This window comes from Rhinoderma darwinii, chromosome 5, assembly GCF_050947455.1.
Source record: "Rhinoderma darwinii isolate aRhiDar2 chromosome 5, aRhiDar2.hap1, whole genome shotgun sequence".
Classification (NCBI taxonomy): domain Eukaryota; kingdom Metazoa; phylum Chordata; class Amphibia; order Anura; family Rhinodermatidae; genus Rhinoderma; species Rhinoderma darwinii.
Window position 1 is genome coordinate 236,925,237 of NC_134691.1, and position 16,974 is coordinate 236,942,210.

At 40.5% G+C, this 16,974-nt stretch overlaps 1 protein-coding gene across 1 annotated transcript in view; it reads left to right on the top strand.

The window, feature by feature from the left end:
• Positions 1-16,974, top strand: part of CLPTM1L (CLPTM1 like) — an 86,685-nt gene that overhangs the window by 30,595 nt on the left and 39,116 nt on the right. The window contains exons 4-6 of the mRNA XM_075827003.1: positions 5,388-5,577; positions 13,791-13,936; positions 15,799-15,877. Coding sequence (XP_075683118.1) covers positions 5,388-5,577; positions 13,791-13,936; positions 15,799-15,877 — 415 coding nt within the window. The remainder of the gene's footprint in view (positions 1-5,387; positions 5,578-13,790; positions 13,937-15,798; positions 15,878-16,974) is intronic.

Consider the following 16,974-nt stretch of genomic DNA (forward strand, 5'->3'; position numbering starts at 1 on the left):
ATTACTGCCTGTCCGTTTAAAACGGACAGGCATCTGCTAGGTCATACCTCTGGCATAGCCTAGCAGGCATTCATTACAGGCCGACCTGGGGGCATTTATTAGTCACCCGGCTGCCATCGGAGACACAGACACTCTGCGATCATATCGCCGGTTGTCAGTGGGATGAGAGGGAGCTCCCTCCCTCTCTCCATAACCACTCAGATGCGGTGCACACTATCATAATTGCCTGATTGTTTGACGCCCCACAGCTGCGACCCCCACTGATCACGAAAACGGACATCCCAAACCGCCAGATCTTCCTCACTGCACCCCCCTGCAGTAAGAAGGAGCTTGCATGGAGCAGCACTCGAGCATGCGCTCTGTCTATGGAAATGAGGGAAATTGCCAAGTAAAGCGCTCGGCTGTTTCTGTTCGTCTCATAGACCTTGAATGGAGCGGCGGGCGTGTGCTCGACTGCTGCTCCATGTTAGCTCCTCCTCACTCCAGTAGGTGCGGTGAGGAGAATCTGGGGGTTTAGGACCTCCGTTCTTGCGATCGGTGGGGCCCCAGCGATTAGATAATTATCACCTATCATGTGAATAGATTACAATTGTCGATTCTGGGACAACCCCCTAAAAAGGGAACGTATCATCAGAAAATGACATTATTTAACCCCTTGGTGTATTTCGTGAATGGACTCACTTTTGGGTAGTTTCCATTGTACTGGTACCTTAGGGGCTTTGCAAAAGGGACATGGTGAGAAGAAACCAATCCAGCGGAATCTGCTCCAAAAGCCAGATGTGGGGTATTTCTGTACTCGGGAGAAGTTGCTCTTTTGTTTCTTTATTTGTTGAGAAAATGAAAAATTTGGAGCTAAAGCTACGTCTTATTGAAGAAAAAGGATTTTCTTTTTATTTTCACTGCCCAATCATAATAAAATCGATGAAACCTCTGTGGGGTCAAAATGCTCACTACACCCCTAGATGAATTCCTCAAGGGGGGTAGTTTCCTAAATGGTGTCACTTTTGAGCGTTTTCACTGTTTTGGTCCCTCAGGGGCTTTATAAATGTGACATGGCCTCCGCAAATCATTCCTGCTCAATGTGATCTCCAAAAGCCAAATGGCGCTCTTTCCCTTCTGAGCTCTGCCGAGAGTCCAAACAGCCATTTATGACCACATGTGGGGTACTGTTTTACTCGGGAGAAATTGCTTTACAAATATTGTGGTGCTTTTTCTCCTTTAGTCCTTGTGGGAATGAAAAGATAATTCGCTAAACCTACGTTTTATTGGAAAAAATTTAGATTTTCATTTTCGCAGCCTACTTACAATAATTTCTACAAACGACCTGTGGGGTCAAAATGCTCACTATACCGCTAGATAGTTTCCCCAACGGGTGTAGTTTCCAAAATGGGGTCACTTGTGGAGGGTTTCCATCACAAGAGACCTTCAAACCTGACATAGTGCCTAAAATATATTCTCACTAAAAGGAGGCCCCAAAATCCTCTAGGTGCTCCTTTGCTTTTGAAGCCTGTGCTTCAGTCTATTAGCACACTAGGGCCACATGTGGAATGTTTCTAAAAACTGCAGAATCTGGGCTATATATATATATATATATATATATATATATATATATATATATATATAAACCTTCTGTGTTACAAAAAAAATTGATTAAAAAATGAATTTCTGCAAAAACAAATGAAATATATACATTTCACCTCTACTTTGCTTTAATTCCTGTGAAAAATCTAAAGGGTTAAGAAACTTTGTAAATGTTTAAATACTTTAATGGGTGCAGTTTTTAAAATGGGGTGACTTATTGGGGGTTTCTAATATATGAGGCCCTCAAAGCCACTTCACATCTGAACTGCCCCCTGTAAAAATAGCCTTTTGAAATTTTCTTGAATATGTGAGAAATTGCTGCTAAAGTTCTAAGCCTTGTAATGTCCTAGAAAAATAAAAGGATGTTAAAAAAAACAATGCCAACATAAAGTAGACATATGGGGGATGTTAATTAGTTTGTGTCGTATAACTATTTCTCTTACAAGCAGGTACATTTAAATTTAGAAAATTGCAAAGTTTTGCAATTTTTTTGCAAAATTTTGATGTTTATCACAATTAAATACTGAATGTATCGAGAAAATTTTGCCAGTAACATAAAGTCTAATGTGTCAAGAGAAAACAATCTCAGAATCGCTTGGATAGGTAAAAGCATTCCAAAGTTATTACCACATAAAGTGAAACATGTCGGATTTGAAAAATGAGGCTCTGTCAGGAAGGTCAAAAGTGGCTAAAGAGGGAAGGAGTTAACCCCTTAATGACCGGGCATGTTTGTACCTTAATGACCAAGCCAGATTTGTCAAATCTGGTATGTCTGACTTTATCAGAGAATAACTCTGTGAAAGTTTTGAATATCCAAGTAATTCTGACATTGTTTTTTCGTCACATGTTGTACTTTATTTTAGTGGTAAAAGTAGACTGATACGATTTGCGGAAATTAATTAAAAAATAGAAAAATGGAAGAAATTTTTTAAAAATTACCATTTTCCCCTATTTTTAACTGCAATATGTCACATATGTACATACATACTGTACAATTTTTTTAATTAAATATATATTTCTATCTCTTTACTCCATTTTGGCAGCACTTTTGAAAAAATAAAATAAATTTTCAGCAATTTAGAGGACTTACAAATTGAATAATAATTTTATAAATTTTGAAGTACATTTTGTTTTCCTGCACCAAGCCAGGTTTTCAGAGACTCATAGGTCTCAGAGTGATGGAAACCCCCACAAATGACCCCATTTAGAAAACTAGACCCCTTAAGGTATTTAACTAAGGGTATAGTAAGTATTTTGACCCCACAGTTTTTTGCTAAATTTAATACATAGCAGGTGAAAAAAAAAATAATTTCACTTTTTTTCATAAAAGTATCAGTTTGAAGACCAATTTCTTTGTAAAGCGACCATGAGAATGAAGAAACACACCACAAAATCTATCACCCTGTTTCTCCTGTTTTCAAAAATACCAACATTGTGGCCCTAATGCGCTGCCTGGACACACGGCAGGACCCAAAAGGAAGGGAGCACCCGGAGGCTTTCAGGACTCATATTTTGCTTGAAAATGTTTTAGGCCCCACTGTACATTTGGAGAGGCTTTGAGCTGCCAGAACGATAGAAACTCCCCATAAACTACCCCATTTAGAAAACTAGACCCCCTTAAGGTATTTATCTAGGGGTATAGTTAGCATTTTGACCACACAGGTTTTTCGCAAAATATATTGAAATTAGTCTGTAAAAATTAAAATGTACTTTTTTTCTGAAACATAGAAATTTTTATTATTTACAAGGAATAACGAAGAAAATGCACCCCAACATTTGTAAAGCAATGTCTCCCGATTACGACAATACCCCATATGTGGTAATAAACTGCTGTTTGGACCCACAGCAGGGCTCAGAAGGGAAGGAGCGCCATTTGGATTTATGATTTTGCTGGAATGGTTTTCGGTGCCATGTCGCATTTGCAATGCACTGGAGGGACCAAAACAGTGGAAACACCCCAAAAGTGCATAATATGTTGTGCCCAGTTAGTGCCACAGAAGACAAATACCTCATAAAACGTTAAGCGAGTTCTCTCGGGTATGGCGACACCATATGTGTGGGTGCAAACTGCTGCTTGGGCACACTGTAGGGATCAGAAGGGACGGCATTTTGCTTGGTAGTTTTTCTGTTTTGGGTTTTGCTGGTATTTCAGTTTATAATGTGGGGGGCATGTGTAATCTGTGCGGAGTACATAAGGGGTATAATAAGAGGGTATAATAATGGGGTAAATAAATAATAATTCATAGATGTGTGGCTAGTGTCGCACTGATAAATGGCGCCCGATCTTATCCGCTTTTGGAACACTCTGCACATTTTGCATCGCCATATTCTGAGAGCCAGAACTTTTTTATTTTTTCACCACCGGAGCTGTGTGAGGGCTTATTTGTTGCGGGACAATCTGTAGTTTTCATTGGTACCATTTTGGGGTACATGCAATTTTTTTTTGATCACTTTTTATTACATTTTTTTGCAATCCTGAGCAAAAAACAGGAATTCTGACACCGTTTTTTAGGTTTTCTTTTTGCGGCGCTCACCGTACGCTATAGGTGACATTTTTACTTTATTCTGCGGGTCGGTACGATTACGGCGATACCATATGTATATAGGTTTGGTCCTTTTTTTTAGCGTTTGCACAATAAAATGACTTATTTATTAAAAAAAAAATTTCTGTGTCACCATATTCTGAGAGCCGTAATTTTTTAATTTTTTAGTCAAAAAATCTGTGTAAGGGCTTGTTTTTTGCGGGACGGATAGAAGTTTTTATTGGTACTATTTTCGGGTACATGCGACTTTTTGATCACTTTTTATTCTTTATTTAGGGAGGGATGGTGACCAAAAAAATTGCGATTCTGTCGTTGTTTTTTATTGATTTTTTTTTGGGGTGTTCATCGTGCGGGAAAAATAACATTACAGTTTTATAGTTGGGGTCGTTACGAACGCGGTGATACAAAATATGTGTACTTTTTTAACGTGTTCATTTTTTTTCTATAATAAAAGTCTTATTATAGGAAAAAAAGCATTTAGTGTTTATAGAACTTATAACTTTTATTTTTACACTTTTTTTAAAACATTTTTATTACTTTTTTTAACTTTTTTAACTTGTCCCACTAGGGGACACTTAGTCTTGCAGCTTTGAGCGCTGCTAGAGTACATTACACTATACACACGTAGTGTAATGTACTCTAACTGTCATTGTGACGTGACTGTCACACTGACAGGAAGCAGAGGAGGAACGGCCGGAGGCTGCTCCTCCGAGGCTTCCATGCATGGCAACCTGGAGGTCATTATCTGACCTCCGATTGCCGTGACAAGCATCGGTAGCCCCCACGATCACTTCGTGGGGGCTGCTGATGTGCTTCAAACCACTTAAATGCGGCGACGGCAATCCGTCGCCGCACTTAAGGGGTTAACTGCCGAAATCAGCGGCGATGGTCCGCTGTCCGGCAAGACTGATGTCTCAGCTGTCGGGGACAACTGTCAGCGCGGGTCTGTCACTCTGTGTTTACACAGAGTGACAGTTTGAAATGCGGACGAAAATGAACGTCATGGTGCGGGAACTAGCAGCCGACCAGGACGTTCATTTTCGTCCTTGGTCGTTAAGGGGTTAAAGAGGTTATCCAACCAAAACAACAACTCCGGGTTTGTTTGTATTTTTTTTATTAGATACCTATTCCCCCAATATATATACTCAGCGAGTATTACCCTATTTTAGTTTTTTCTTTTTATCTGAATTCTTTTCTTTAGTTGGGTCATGTGACCTCTCTCTGACCTGATTAAAATCTACCGATAATAACTTTTTATTGCAGAACTGTGAATGTTACTGTTCCAAAGAAAACTAGGAATAATGGGACTTTGTATGCATATATATTTTTGCACCACTCTGGAGTTTTACCCTGGCATGATGGCAAACAGGTGCACATAGTGAGCCCATTAACTACTTACATGATTCCGAAGCCTGAAGAGGTGAATCTCCTAACAGGCGAAACTGGCACCCAGGTAAGAAATCGTTCTGTTTGTTCTTGCTTTGTTGGTCAGTACTACCTGCTGTATCTTCCACTAACTATAAGGGCGGATTTACACGAACGTGTAATACGTCCGTGCAACGCGCATGCTTTTCACGCGCGTCGCACGGACCTATGCAAGTCTATGGGGCAGTGCAGACTGTCAGTGATTTTTGCGCATCGTGAGTCCGCTGCGTAAAACTCACGACAGGTCCTATATTTCTGCGTTTTTCGCGCATTACGCAACCATTGAAGTCAATGGGTGCGTGAAAATCACGCGCACCACACGGAAGCGCTTCCGCGGGACGAGCGTGATTCGCGCAACAGCAGTCAAAAGTATGCTTAAACAGAAAAGCACCACGTGCTTTTCTGTTTACAAACATCCAAACGGAGTGTCATAGTGATGGCGGCTGCGTGAAAATCACGCAGCCGCGCATCATATGCTGCTGACACACGGTGCTGTCAAGTGCCTTTTGCGCACGCAAAACGCCACGGTTTTTGCATGCGCAAAAACGCACACGTTCGTATAAATCCTCCCTAAGAGAGATGCATGGATAAAAAAGCCCATGAGCTGAAGTAACAGAACTAGATAAAATGAGGCTCATGTATAAAAAGTAGTAAGCGGTGGAAAATGTCTTACACCGTATGCAGAGAAACAGTTTGAGGCCATTTGTATGTTCTAATAATTCTTCCAAAAACTTGTCACTGTGCGACACTATTGTTCACAAAAGTAAATAATTCCACCACCTTTAACCAGTAGCTTACATTCATCTTCCGAGCTAGAGGTGCTAGGCCTTATTCAAATCCATGTGAAATTCTCGTCAAAGTTTTTTTTGTATTATGCATTTAAAAAAAAAGTTTTTATCGAAGTCTGGGAGTCACCATAATGAAGCCACGCTAATGGCGACAGCTTCTTGTTGTAGGAGTACCGCACCGTCGCTTGAACCGGGACAACCAAATAGTTATATAGTTGATAAGATTGAAAACACACACAGGTCTATCAAGTCCAACCTATAATCCTACCGTGTTAACCCAGAGGAAGGCAAAAACCCCATGAGGTTGATGCCAATTGCCTCAATAGGGGAAAAATTCCTCCCCGACTCCAAATATGGCAATCCGAATAAATCCCTGGATCAACGTCCCATCTCCAGAATCTAGTACTCCTAACCTGTAATACTTTTATTTTTCAAGAAAGGCATCAAGGCCCTTCTTGAACTTGTTCAAAGAATCAACCATCACAACATCCTGTGGCAAAGATACTCTTTTGATGCTTCCCATGATTTTATTTGCCATGGCAGCAGCTTAGGGTCATTGTCTTGTTGGAAGGTGAACCTTCAGCCCAGTCTGAGGTCCAGAGCACTCTGAATCAGGTTTTCATTAAGAATATCTATGTACTTTGGTCCATTCATCTTTCCCTTATCCCTGACAAGTCTCCCTGTCCAAGTCGCTGAAAAACACCCCCACTGCTTGATGCTGCCACCCCCATACTTCCCTGTAGGGATGGTATAGGGCAGGTGATGAGCAGTGCCTGTTTTTTTCCAGACATGATGGTTAGAATTGAGGCCAAAAAGTTACATTTTCGTTTCATACAGTCTGCGAGTCCTTTAGGTGCTTTTTTGCAAACTCCAGGCGGGCTTTCATGTGTCTCTTACTGAGGAGAGGCTTCTTTCTGGCCACTCTGCCATAAAGCTCACATTAGTGGAGTGCTGTAGTGATGGTTGGCCTTCTGGAAGTTTCTCCCATCTGCACAAAGGATCTTTGGAGCTCAGCCGGAGTTGCCATTCTTGGTCACCGGCCCTGCTCCCCCAATTATTTAGTTTGGTGGGGTGTTTAGCATTCGGAAGAGTCCTGCTTGTTCCAAACTTTTTCCATTTAAGAATTATGGAGACCACTGTGATCTTGGGAACTTTCAGTGCATTAGAATTTTTTTTTTTGTACCATTCTCCAGATGTGTGCCTCCACAGAATACTGTCTCTGATCTCTACAGGCCGTTCTTCCCTCCTCATTGCTTGTTTTTTGCTCTTTGCATAGTCAGCTGTGAGACCTTGTATAGACAGCTGTGTGTCTTTCCAAATCATGTCCAATCAAATGAATTTGCCACAGGTGGACTCCAACCAAGATGTAGAAACATTTCAAAGATCTAAAGTAATAGAAGGCCCCCAGAGCTAACTTTCAAGTGTCATAGCAAAGGGTCTGAATACGTATGTCCATGCAAAATGTGAGTTTTTCTTTTGTAATACATTTTGCAAATATTTCTAAAATTCTGTTTTTACTTTGTCCTTATGGGGTATTGAGGTCTCAACATAAAAAAATATGATAAAAGTGAAAGGGTCTGAAGACTTTCCGAATGCACTGTGTGTGTGTGTATATATAGAGAACTATTCTACAAGTGTTCTGCTGTTTGGATGCAGATCTACAAAACAAAAATGTGGGATGATTAGGTGAAACCAAATAGGCCTTCTAAAGACCATGCTAAATCTAAAATTAAAGGCCAGTAAAACTAGGGCCATGTAATAAGGTATTAAGTGGAAATTACAAAGAAAGGGTTTTCACCAGCACATTTCCATTAAAATATTAATACCTCTATTTCAAACATGCTTTTAAAATGTGTTGCAGATTGACAAATGTGATCTAGATTGTACGCGTTTCCAACCATCCGGTTCTTAGCGATAGCATGACTAAGAACCGGATGGTTTGAAACACGTAAATGTGTACTAAGCCCCCTTTTAACACTCTAATCTGTGGTGTACAACCTCTTCCACCTTCTTGCTGCTATCTCTTACCCTGAGAGAAAGAAGGGGGAGAGTAGAGAGAGGCATCCAGGAGAAGTGGGCTGTCGGATCAATGTCAGAAACAGCAGGACAACTATCTATTTAAAGGAGTTGGAAATTTTGAATGCAGAATATTTAGAAAGTTGCTTACAGAGGCTCTGTCACCACATTATAAGTGCCCGATCTCCTACATAAGATGATCGGCGCTATAATGTAGGTGACAGCAGTGCTTTTTATTTAGAAAAACAATCTATTTTTACCACTTTATTAGCGATTTTGGTTTATGCTAATGAGTTTCTTAATGCCCAAGTGGGCGTGTTTTTACTTTCGACCAAGTGGGCGTTGTACAGAGGAGTGTATGACGCTAACCAATCAGCATCATGCACTCATCTCCATTCATTTACACAGCAGCATCGCGTTCTTACTAGAACGCAATGTGCAGCCACATACACAGACATTAACATTAATCAAGTGTCCTGATAATGAATATACATGAACTACAGCCAGGACGTCATGTGTATTCAGAATCCTGACACTTCTGAATCTTTTCTTTGAGATTTCCAGCAAGGGAAAAGAAATCTCGTTTACGTCGTAATCTCGCGAGATTACGCGTGGCTTGCTGGAATCTCACAGAAAAGATTCAGAAGTGTCAGGATTCTGAATACACATCACGTCCAGGCTGGAGGTCATGTATATTCATTATCAGGACACTTGATTAACATTAATGTCTGTATATGGCTGCACATCGTGTTCTAGTAAGAACGCGATGCTGCTGTGTAAATGAATGGAAAGGAGTGTATGACACTGACTGGTCACTGATTGGTCAGCGTCATACACTTTGTACAACGCCCACTTGGGCATTAAGAAACTCATTAGCATAAAGCTAAAAATCGCTAATAAAGTGGTAAAAATAGATTGTTTTTCGAAATAAAAAGCACTGCTGTCACCTACATTATAGCGCCGATCTCCTTATGTAGGAGATAGCGCACTTATAATGTGGTGACAGCCTTTTTAATATTGCATTTAGTAAGCACATGAAAATTTAAAAAAAATTCTGTGCAAAAGTATTCATATCCTTTAACCCCTTCCCGCTCCTGGACGTACTATTAGGTCATGGTAGCTGTATCGTTCGCGCTCCATGACCTAATAGTACGTCTCGGGAGTAACGGCCGTCCTCCCGACACATACAGGAGCTGTGACCGCTGCTGTCTGATACAGCAGCGGTCACAGCGCCTACAGCGGGGACCGATCGCGGTGTCCCCGCTGATTAACCCCTTAAAAGCTGCGTTCAATAGAGAAAGCGGCTTTTTAGGGGTTAAGCTACCATCGCCAGCCTGCTACACGATAGCGGCCGGCGATGGTGACTATGGCAACCGGACACCAAACAATGGCGTCCGGCTATGCCATAGACGGAAGCCTAGTGGGTCCTGACAAAGTCAGGACCCACTATGCTTGCTGTCAGTGAGTAGCTGACAGCTCTAATACAATACACTGCACTACGCATGTAGTGCAGTGTATTAGAATAGCGATCAGGGCCTCCTGCCCTCAAGTTCCCTAATGGGACAAAGTAATAAAGTAAAAATAAGAAAATAAAAGTAATAAAAGTAAAAATCCCCCTTTTTCCCTTATCAGTCCTTTATTATTACTAAAAATAGATAAATAAACAAATAAACTATACATAATTGGTATCGCCGCTTCCGTAACGGCCTGAACTACAAAATTATTTCGTTATTTATCCCGCGCGGTGAACGCCGTAAAAGAAAATAATAATAAACCGTATCACAATTGTTTGGTCACTTCACCTCCCAAAAAATGGAATAAAAAGAGATCAAAAAGTCGCATGTCCCTAAACATGGTACTGATGGAAACTACAGTTCGTTACGCAAAAAATAAGTCCTCGCACGGCTTTATTGATTGAAAAAAAAAAAAGTTCTGGCTCTTAGAATAAGGAACACAAAAAGTGAATGATTTTTTTACAAAACTTATTTTATTGTGCAAACGCCATAAGACATAAAAAAACTATAAATATATGGTATCGCCGTAATCGTATCGCCACGCAGAATAAAGTGAATATGTCATTTATAGCGCACGGTGAACGCTGTAAAAAAAATAGAATAAAAAAACAATAGTAGAATTGCTGTTTTTTAGTCACCACGCCACCTAAAAATAGAATAAAAACTGATCAAAAAGCCGCATGCACCCCAAGAAAACTACAATGAATTCCTCAAGGGGTCTAGTTTCCAAAAATGGGGTCACTTTTGTGGGGTTTTCACTGTTTTGGCACCACAAGACCTCTTCAAACCGGACATGGTGCCTAATAAAAAAGAGGCCTCTAAATCCACTAGGTGCTCCTTTGCTTCGGAGGCCGGTGCTTCGGTCCTTAACCACACTAGCGCCACATGTGGGATATTTCCTAAATCTGCAGAACCTGAGCAATACGTATTAAGTTGTGTTTCTCTGGTAAAACCTTTTGTGTTTATAGGAAAAAATGGTATAAAAAATTTTCTGACAAAAATAAATGTCAATTTCACCTCTAATTTGCTCTAAATTCCTGTGAAACACCTAAAGGGTTCATAAACTTTCTATATGCTGTTGTGAATACTTTGAGGGGTCTAGTTTCTAAAATGGGGTGTTTGATGGGGGTGTCTAATATATGGGCCCCTCAAAGCAACTTCAGAACTGAACTGGAACCTAAAAATAAATAAAAATGAGGCAATACTTCGCTTCTCCTAATGAGCATTGCCTACTCTAAGACTACCCCAGATTTGACAGTTTGTATAAACGGAGACCCCAATTAGACCGTTTCAGTGCCCGGTTTTCCCAAGCATACACCACCGAGACGTGTATTTCAATTGATGGGTCCTTGGTACATTTTAACGGGAGGCTTCAATTCCGCCAGTACCTGCCGGGTAGGAGGGCAAGGTGTGGCGTGAAGATGTATAAGCTGCGAGAGTGCATCAGGGTATACCTACAGGTTTAGGATATATGAAGGGAAGGACACCCCCAAACCAGACTGCATCCTGGACTACAATAGGTACATGGGAGGGGTGGACTTGTCAGATCAAGTCCTGAAGCCCTACAGCGCCATGCGGTGTGGTATAAGAAGCTGGCTGGGCGCATCATACAGATGGCATTGTACAATGCGTACGTGCTATGTCGATGTGCAGGCCAGAGGGGAACTTTCCTGGAATTTCAAGAGCTGATTATCAAGAAACTAATTTTTAGGGACCAAGAAGGGGGGGCACCCAGTACTTCTGGAAGCGAGGCCACACGCATCGCACCAGGGCAACACTTTCCAGGAGAAGTTCCCCAAACTGGCAAGAAGGGAAAAAGTCAAAAGAGGTGCAAAGTCTGCTATAAGAGTGGGATAAGGAAGGACACAATATATCAATGTGACATGCGTCCAGAAAAACTAAGGCTCCGTATGAAAGAGTGCTTCAAAATGTATCATACATCCCTTGATTTTTAATCTACCCCAATTTTACTTACCCTGATGCACTCCGCACAGCTTATCCCCCTCATCTTTCCCTTCTGAGCCCTGCTGCGTGCCCAGGCAGCTGATAACAGCCACATGTAGGGTATTGCTATACCCGTGAGAACCCACATTACAGTTTATGGGGTGTATGTCCCGGTAAAAATGCTTACTACACCTCTAGATGAATGCCTTAAGGGGTGTAGTTTTTAAAACGGGGTACTTATCAGAGGTTTCAACTGTACTGGTACCTCAGGGGCTTCTGCATACATGTCTTCGCACCAGAAAATTCCCAGTAGGCCAAATGGTGGTCCTTTCCTTCTGAGCCCTCCCATGGGCCCAAACGTCAGTTTATCACCACAAATTGGGCATTGCCGCACTCAGGACACATTGGGAAACAAAATGGGGTATTTTATTTCTTGTGAAAATAAGATATTTTGAGCTAAAACTACATATTATTGGAAAAAATTATATTTTTTTAAATTCCCAGCCCAATTCAAATAAGTTCTGTGAAGAAACTATGGCGTCTAAATGGTCACATTACCCATCAATTAATTCCTTGAGGGGTGTAGTTTCCAAAATAGGGTCACTTCTGGTGGGTTTCCATTGCTTTGATACCTCTGGGGCTCTGCAAATGCGACATGGCACCCGAAAACCATCCAGCAAAATCTGGGCTCCAAAGAACACATAGCGCTCCTTTCCTTCTGAGGCCTCCCATGGGCTCAAACTGCAGTTTTTCGCCACAAATGGGGTATTGCTGCCCTCAGGAGAAATTGGGCAACAAAATGGTGTATTTTGTTCCCTGTGAAAATAAGAAATTTTGATAAAAAAATGACATCTTATTGGAAAAAATTTCATTTTTTTTAATTTCACAGCCCAATTCAAATACGTTCTGTGTAAAAACTGTGGGGTCAAAATGGTAACAACCACCATAAATTAATTCCTTGAGGGGTGTAGTTTCCGAAATGGGGTCACTTTTGGGGGATTCCTACTGTTTTGGCACCTCAACACCTCTTCAAACCTGGCATGCTGCCTAAAATATATTCTAATACAAAAGAGGCCCCAAAATGTACTAGGAGCTTCTTTGCTTCTGGGGCTTGTGTTTTAGTCCACGAGCGCACTAGAGACACATGTGGGACATTTCTAAAAACTGCAGAATCTGTGCAATACATATTTAGTAGTGTTTCTCAGGTAAAACCTTCTGTGTTACAGAAAAAAATTGAATACAATTGAAATTCAGCAAGAAAAATGTAATTTGCAAATTTCACCTCTACTTTGCTTTAATTTCTGTGAAATGCCTAAAGGGTTAAGTAACCTTTCTAAATGCTGTTTTGAATACTTTGAGGGGTCTAGTTTTCAAAATGGGGTGTTTATGGGGGTTTCTAATACATAGGCCCCTCAAAGCCACTTCGGAACTGAACAGGTACCTTAAAAAAAAGGCTTTTGACATTTTCTTAAAAATATGAGAAATTGCTGCTTATGTTCTAAGCCTTGTAACGTCCAAGAAAAATAAAAGAATGTTCAAAAAACGATGCCAATCTAAAGTAGACATATGGGAAATGTTCACTAGTAACTATTTTGGGTGGTATAACCGTCTGTTTTACAAGCAGATGTATTTCAATTCTGAAAAATTCTGTTTTTTATTAATTTTCTCTAAATGTTGCAATTTTTAACCTATAAACATTGAATATATCGTCCAAATTTTACCACTAACATAAAGCCCAATGTGTCACGAGAAAACAATCTCAGAATCGCTTGGATAGGTTTAAGCATTCCGACGTTATTACCACATAAAGTGAAATATGTCAGATTTGAAAAATAAGCTCTGAGCCTTAAGGCCAAAACAAGGCTGCGTACTTAAGGGGTTAAGGCCAAAATTGGCTTTGTCCAAATCTAGCCAGTTTGCGTATATAATCTTAATGTAATCTGTGCGTTCTAAATAGTTAATTTTTTTTGTCTTTACAGCAAATTGATACTGAAAAGCAAGAATCAAATGCTTTGGACGAACCTGTCTCCCATTGGAGGTCACGGCTCACTCTAAATGTTATGGTGGAGGATTTCATTTTTGATGGTTCCTCGCTACCTGCTGATGTTCATAGATATATGAAAATGTAAGTATCTAGTATGTCTGGCTACAAAAACTCAAAGTCCAGCCTTAAAAAGACACTCGGGTGAATTCTTTTATCAGGGCACCCATTTGGGAAGTACACTTGGTAAAAGGTAGAGCAGGTCATTCTCTTACTTGTTGCTTCATTTCTATACTATCTTGACTGTCACTGTTATGTCACATGACCGCACTGTGGTCTGCTGATTCCTACAGCGTCTGCTCTGTGGACTGGAAGTATATATATATATTCCGATGAGACGCGCATTGTGAGTCTCATAGGAATGTATGGTGAAAGTGATTCTGCTGTACGAATCGGCCAGTCACGTGACCTAATTACAGTTGGGATAGTTTAGAAATACAACCGAAATTGTCTCTATCTTACATTGTGTGAGGAAGTTTTGTATATCAATTATAATATATATATATATATATATATAGTGTCAGGCTGTGCAGATGTACTTTAATAAAATTATCTAAATATATATATATATATATATATATATATATATATATATATATATATATATATAATGTTACACAATTCCTTTTGGTGCTCATAGTCCACACAATGGGGAAAGGTTGGCCAAAAGGCATTTTAGTTTCATATTAAATGGTCCCTGTCGTTTCAAATAACTTTTGCAGATTTTTTTTTAGGCACAGTTACCAACATCAAGAGTGTAATTTATTATTATTACCAAATCTGTTTTCCTTGTGAAGAATCTCTCTAAACACACTGCCACCAGGTGTCTCACTTCTGAGCTATTTGCAGACCTCTCTCCGTCGTCGGGTTCTTCCCGTCTCTAATTCTAGACAAGCTGGGAGAGAACAGTTAATGGGTGTTTATTTCACACTGACCATTGTGAAGTTGATGAGCACTTTGATACGCTGTAGTGTAGCGGTATGGTCCAGCTCTGCTGCTTGTCAATGCTTGCTAGCAGACGGGAGGGGTTTCAGACCAGGCAGCTTGAGATTGGACCGTGATAATGCGCTATGTATTATGGGTAGTAAGGGAGCGGAAGCCGAATAAGGAAACTACGTACAAGCTTCCCTGCCTTTTGACATGCCTCCCGTTCGAGAGAAAAATGCATGTAGCAGCGTAAACTATCCTGGCACTGGGAACGCTGTAAAATACAACATGGAATGATAAAAACCAACAGTATTACACAGGTAACATAACAACTAGTAGATTATGAGCTAATTTGGATTTTGACAGGAACCCTTTAAGGCCTCTAGCACCCAATGGTGTTTGGGATTAGTAACACAGATCCTGTATACAATGCATTTCAGCATTTTCTAATATATACCACTGTATAAATATACAGCGGGCAAACATAGATTTTCTTAAGGCCTTATTTACAAGAACGTGTTAAACATCCGTGTGACGGCCGTAGAAACAACAGCCGTCACACGGACCTACATAATTCAATGTGGCTGTTCACACGGACGTTGTTTCAACGGACCGTGTGAAGGGTCCGTGAGGAGATAGGGCGACCTATTTTTTCACGCATCCCTCCATAGACTCTAGTCTGTGGGGGATGTGTGAAATCGCGTCCCGCAGTGCAGAGCACGGATGCACCTCGGACGTGAAAAAACTGCAGTTTTTAACGTTTGAAATGTGCAACACTCGTGTAAATCCAGCCTAATACGCAGTGTGTTTGTACAAAAAAAAATAAAAGCATGATTCATCGGATGACCTATATTAGCAACACTGTTTTCACAGGACTATGCAACCCACAATATGGTTTTATGGGATGAAATGCGGCTGTGGTCGTATGCATGAGGCATAAGATGCGTTTTATTGCCTTACGTTCATTACTTGTGATGCTTTGGTATAATAGACCTAAATGCATATTTTATTACTTGTAGGATACAGTTGGGGAAGTCTGTCCATTACCTTCCTATATTATTTATTGATCAGCTAAGTAATCGAGTAAAGGATTTGATGGTAAGTTACTTTTTTTTTATTCTGCCATGGTTTGGTTTGCAAAATGTTCTTCCAAGAGGTATTTCTGATATCTGTCTGTACATTTATTTGTCTGAAAGTGTTCTTCCCATCACAGAAAGTAATCCCTTTCTGATCATGGGGGTCCAACTGCTAGGACCCCCTCCGATCTTGAGTTTGAAGAGGCCGTAGCGCTGCTTTAGCGATGCGTCCACTTCAAAGTTTTTCCCTACACAGTAAAATTTGTGTGAGGTGATTATCTTTCTATATGAACTGTAAACCATGATCAATAAATGAGGCCAATGTTGATTTAAATTTTAAAGGTTTATTTTCATCACAGAGCAAGAAAAGTAAAGCATAAACTGACTAAATAGAGACCGTTGAATCTAGCGTATTAAAATAGTTAGCCCCCCGACATGTTTCACCACATATGTAGCGTCTTCAGGGGCTAATGATGAAACCCCTAAAGATGCTACATACTCAGCCGCTAGATTCAACTGTCTCTATTAGTGGAGATTCAGCGATCTGCAGCCGCTGACTCCAAAATTGACCTAGATAGAATTGCACTACTGACAGCGATCTTACAGGCATTGTGCCTAGGAATCTACCCTCTAGCAGCTGGTATTGATCGTTTTAATAGGTGTGGTTCGTTACATTGCTTATAATGGCATTAATAAAGGTTTTTTATTTTTAATCCTCATTGTCCATAGGTAGTTGGCAAGTTAGGGCTCCCTTTGCCTTTGGGTATTTAGTTAGTAGCAATTGTTTGTGCCCACCATCTACCAGGGTGTTTTTGTGTTTTGTCATGTATTCGACAGTATTGCATAAATAGGGGGCTCTACGGTCGTCCTATGCGTTGGGAAGTTTTCATTCCATCTCTTTGCACATTGAAACATATTGCACTTGCTCAAGGGCACATAGGGCTGTCGCAAGGCAAACAAATGGTAACAGGGATTAGTTTATGTGGATATTTATAAATATCCATTCTGCCAAATGCAGATACATTAATGATTGCCCATGGCTCTTATGCTTACGGACTGGGAGGTGTGTAATAGAAACTTGTTTTATGTGGTACCTCTTAATGGCTACTTTATATACAG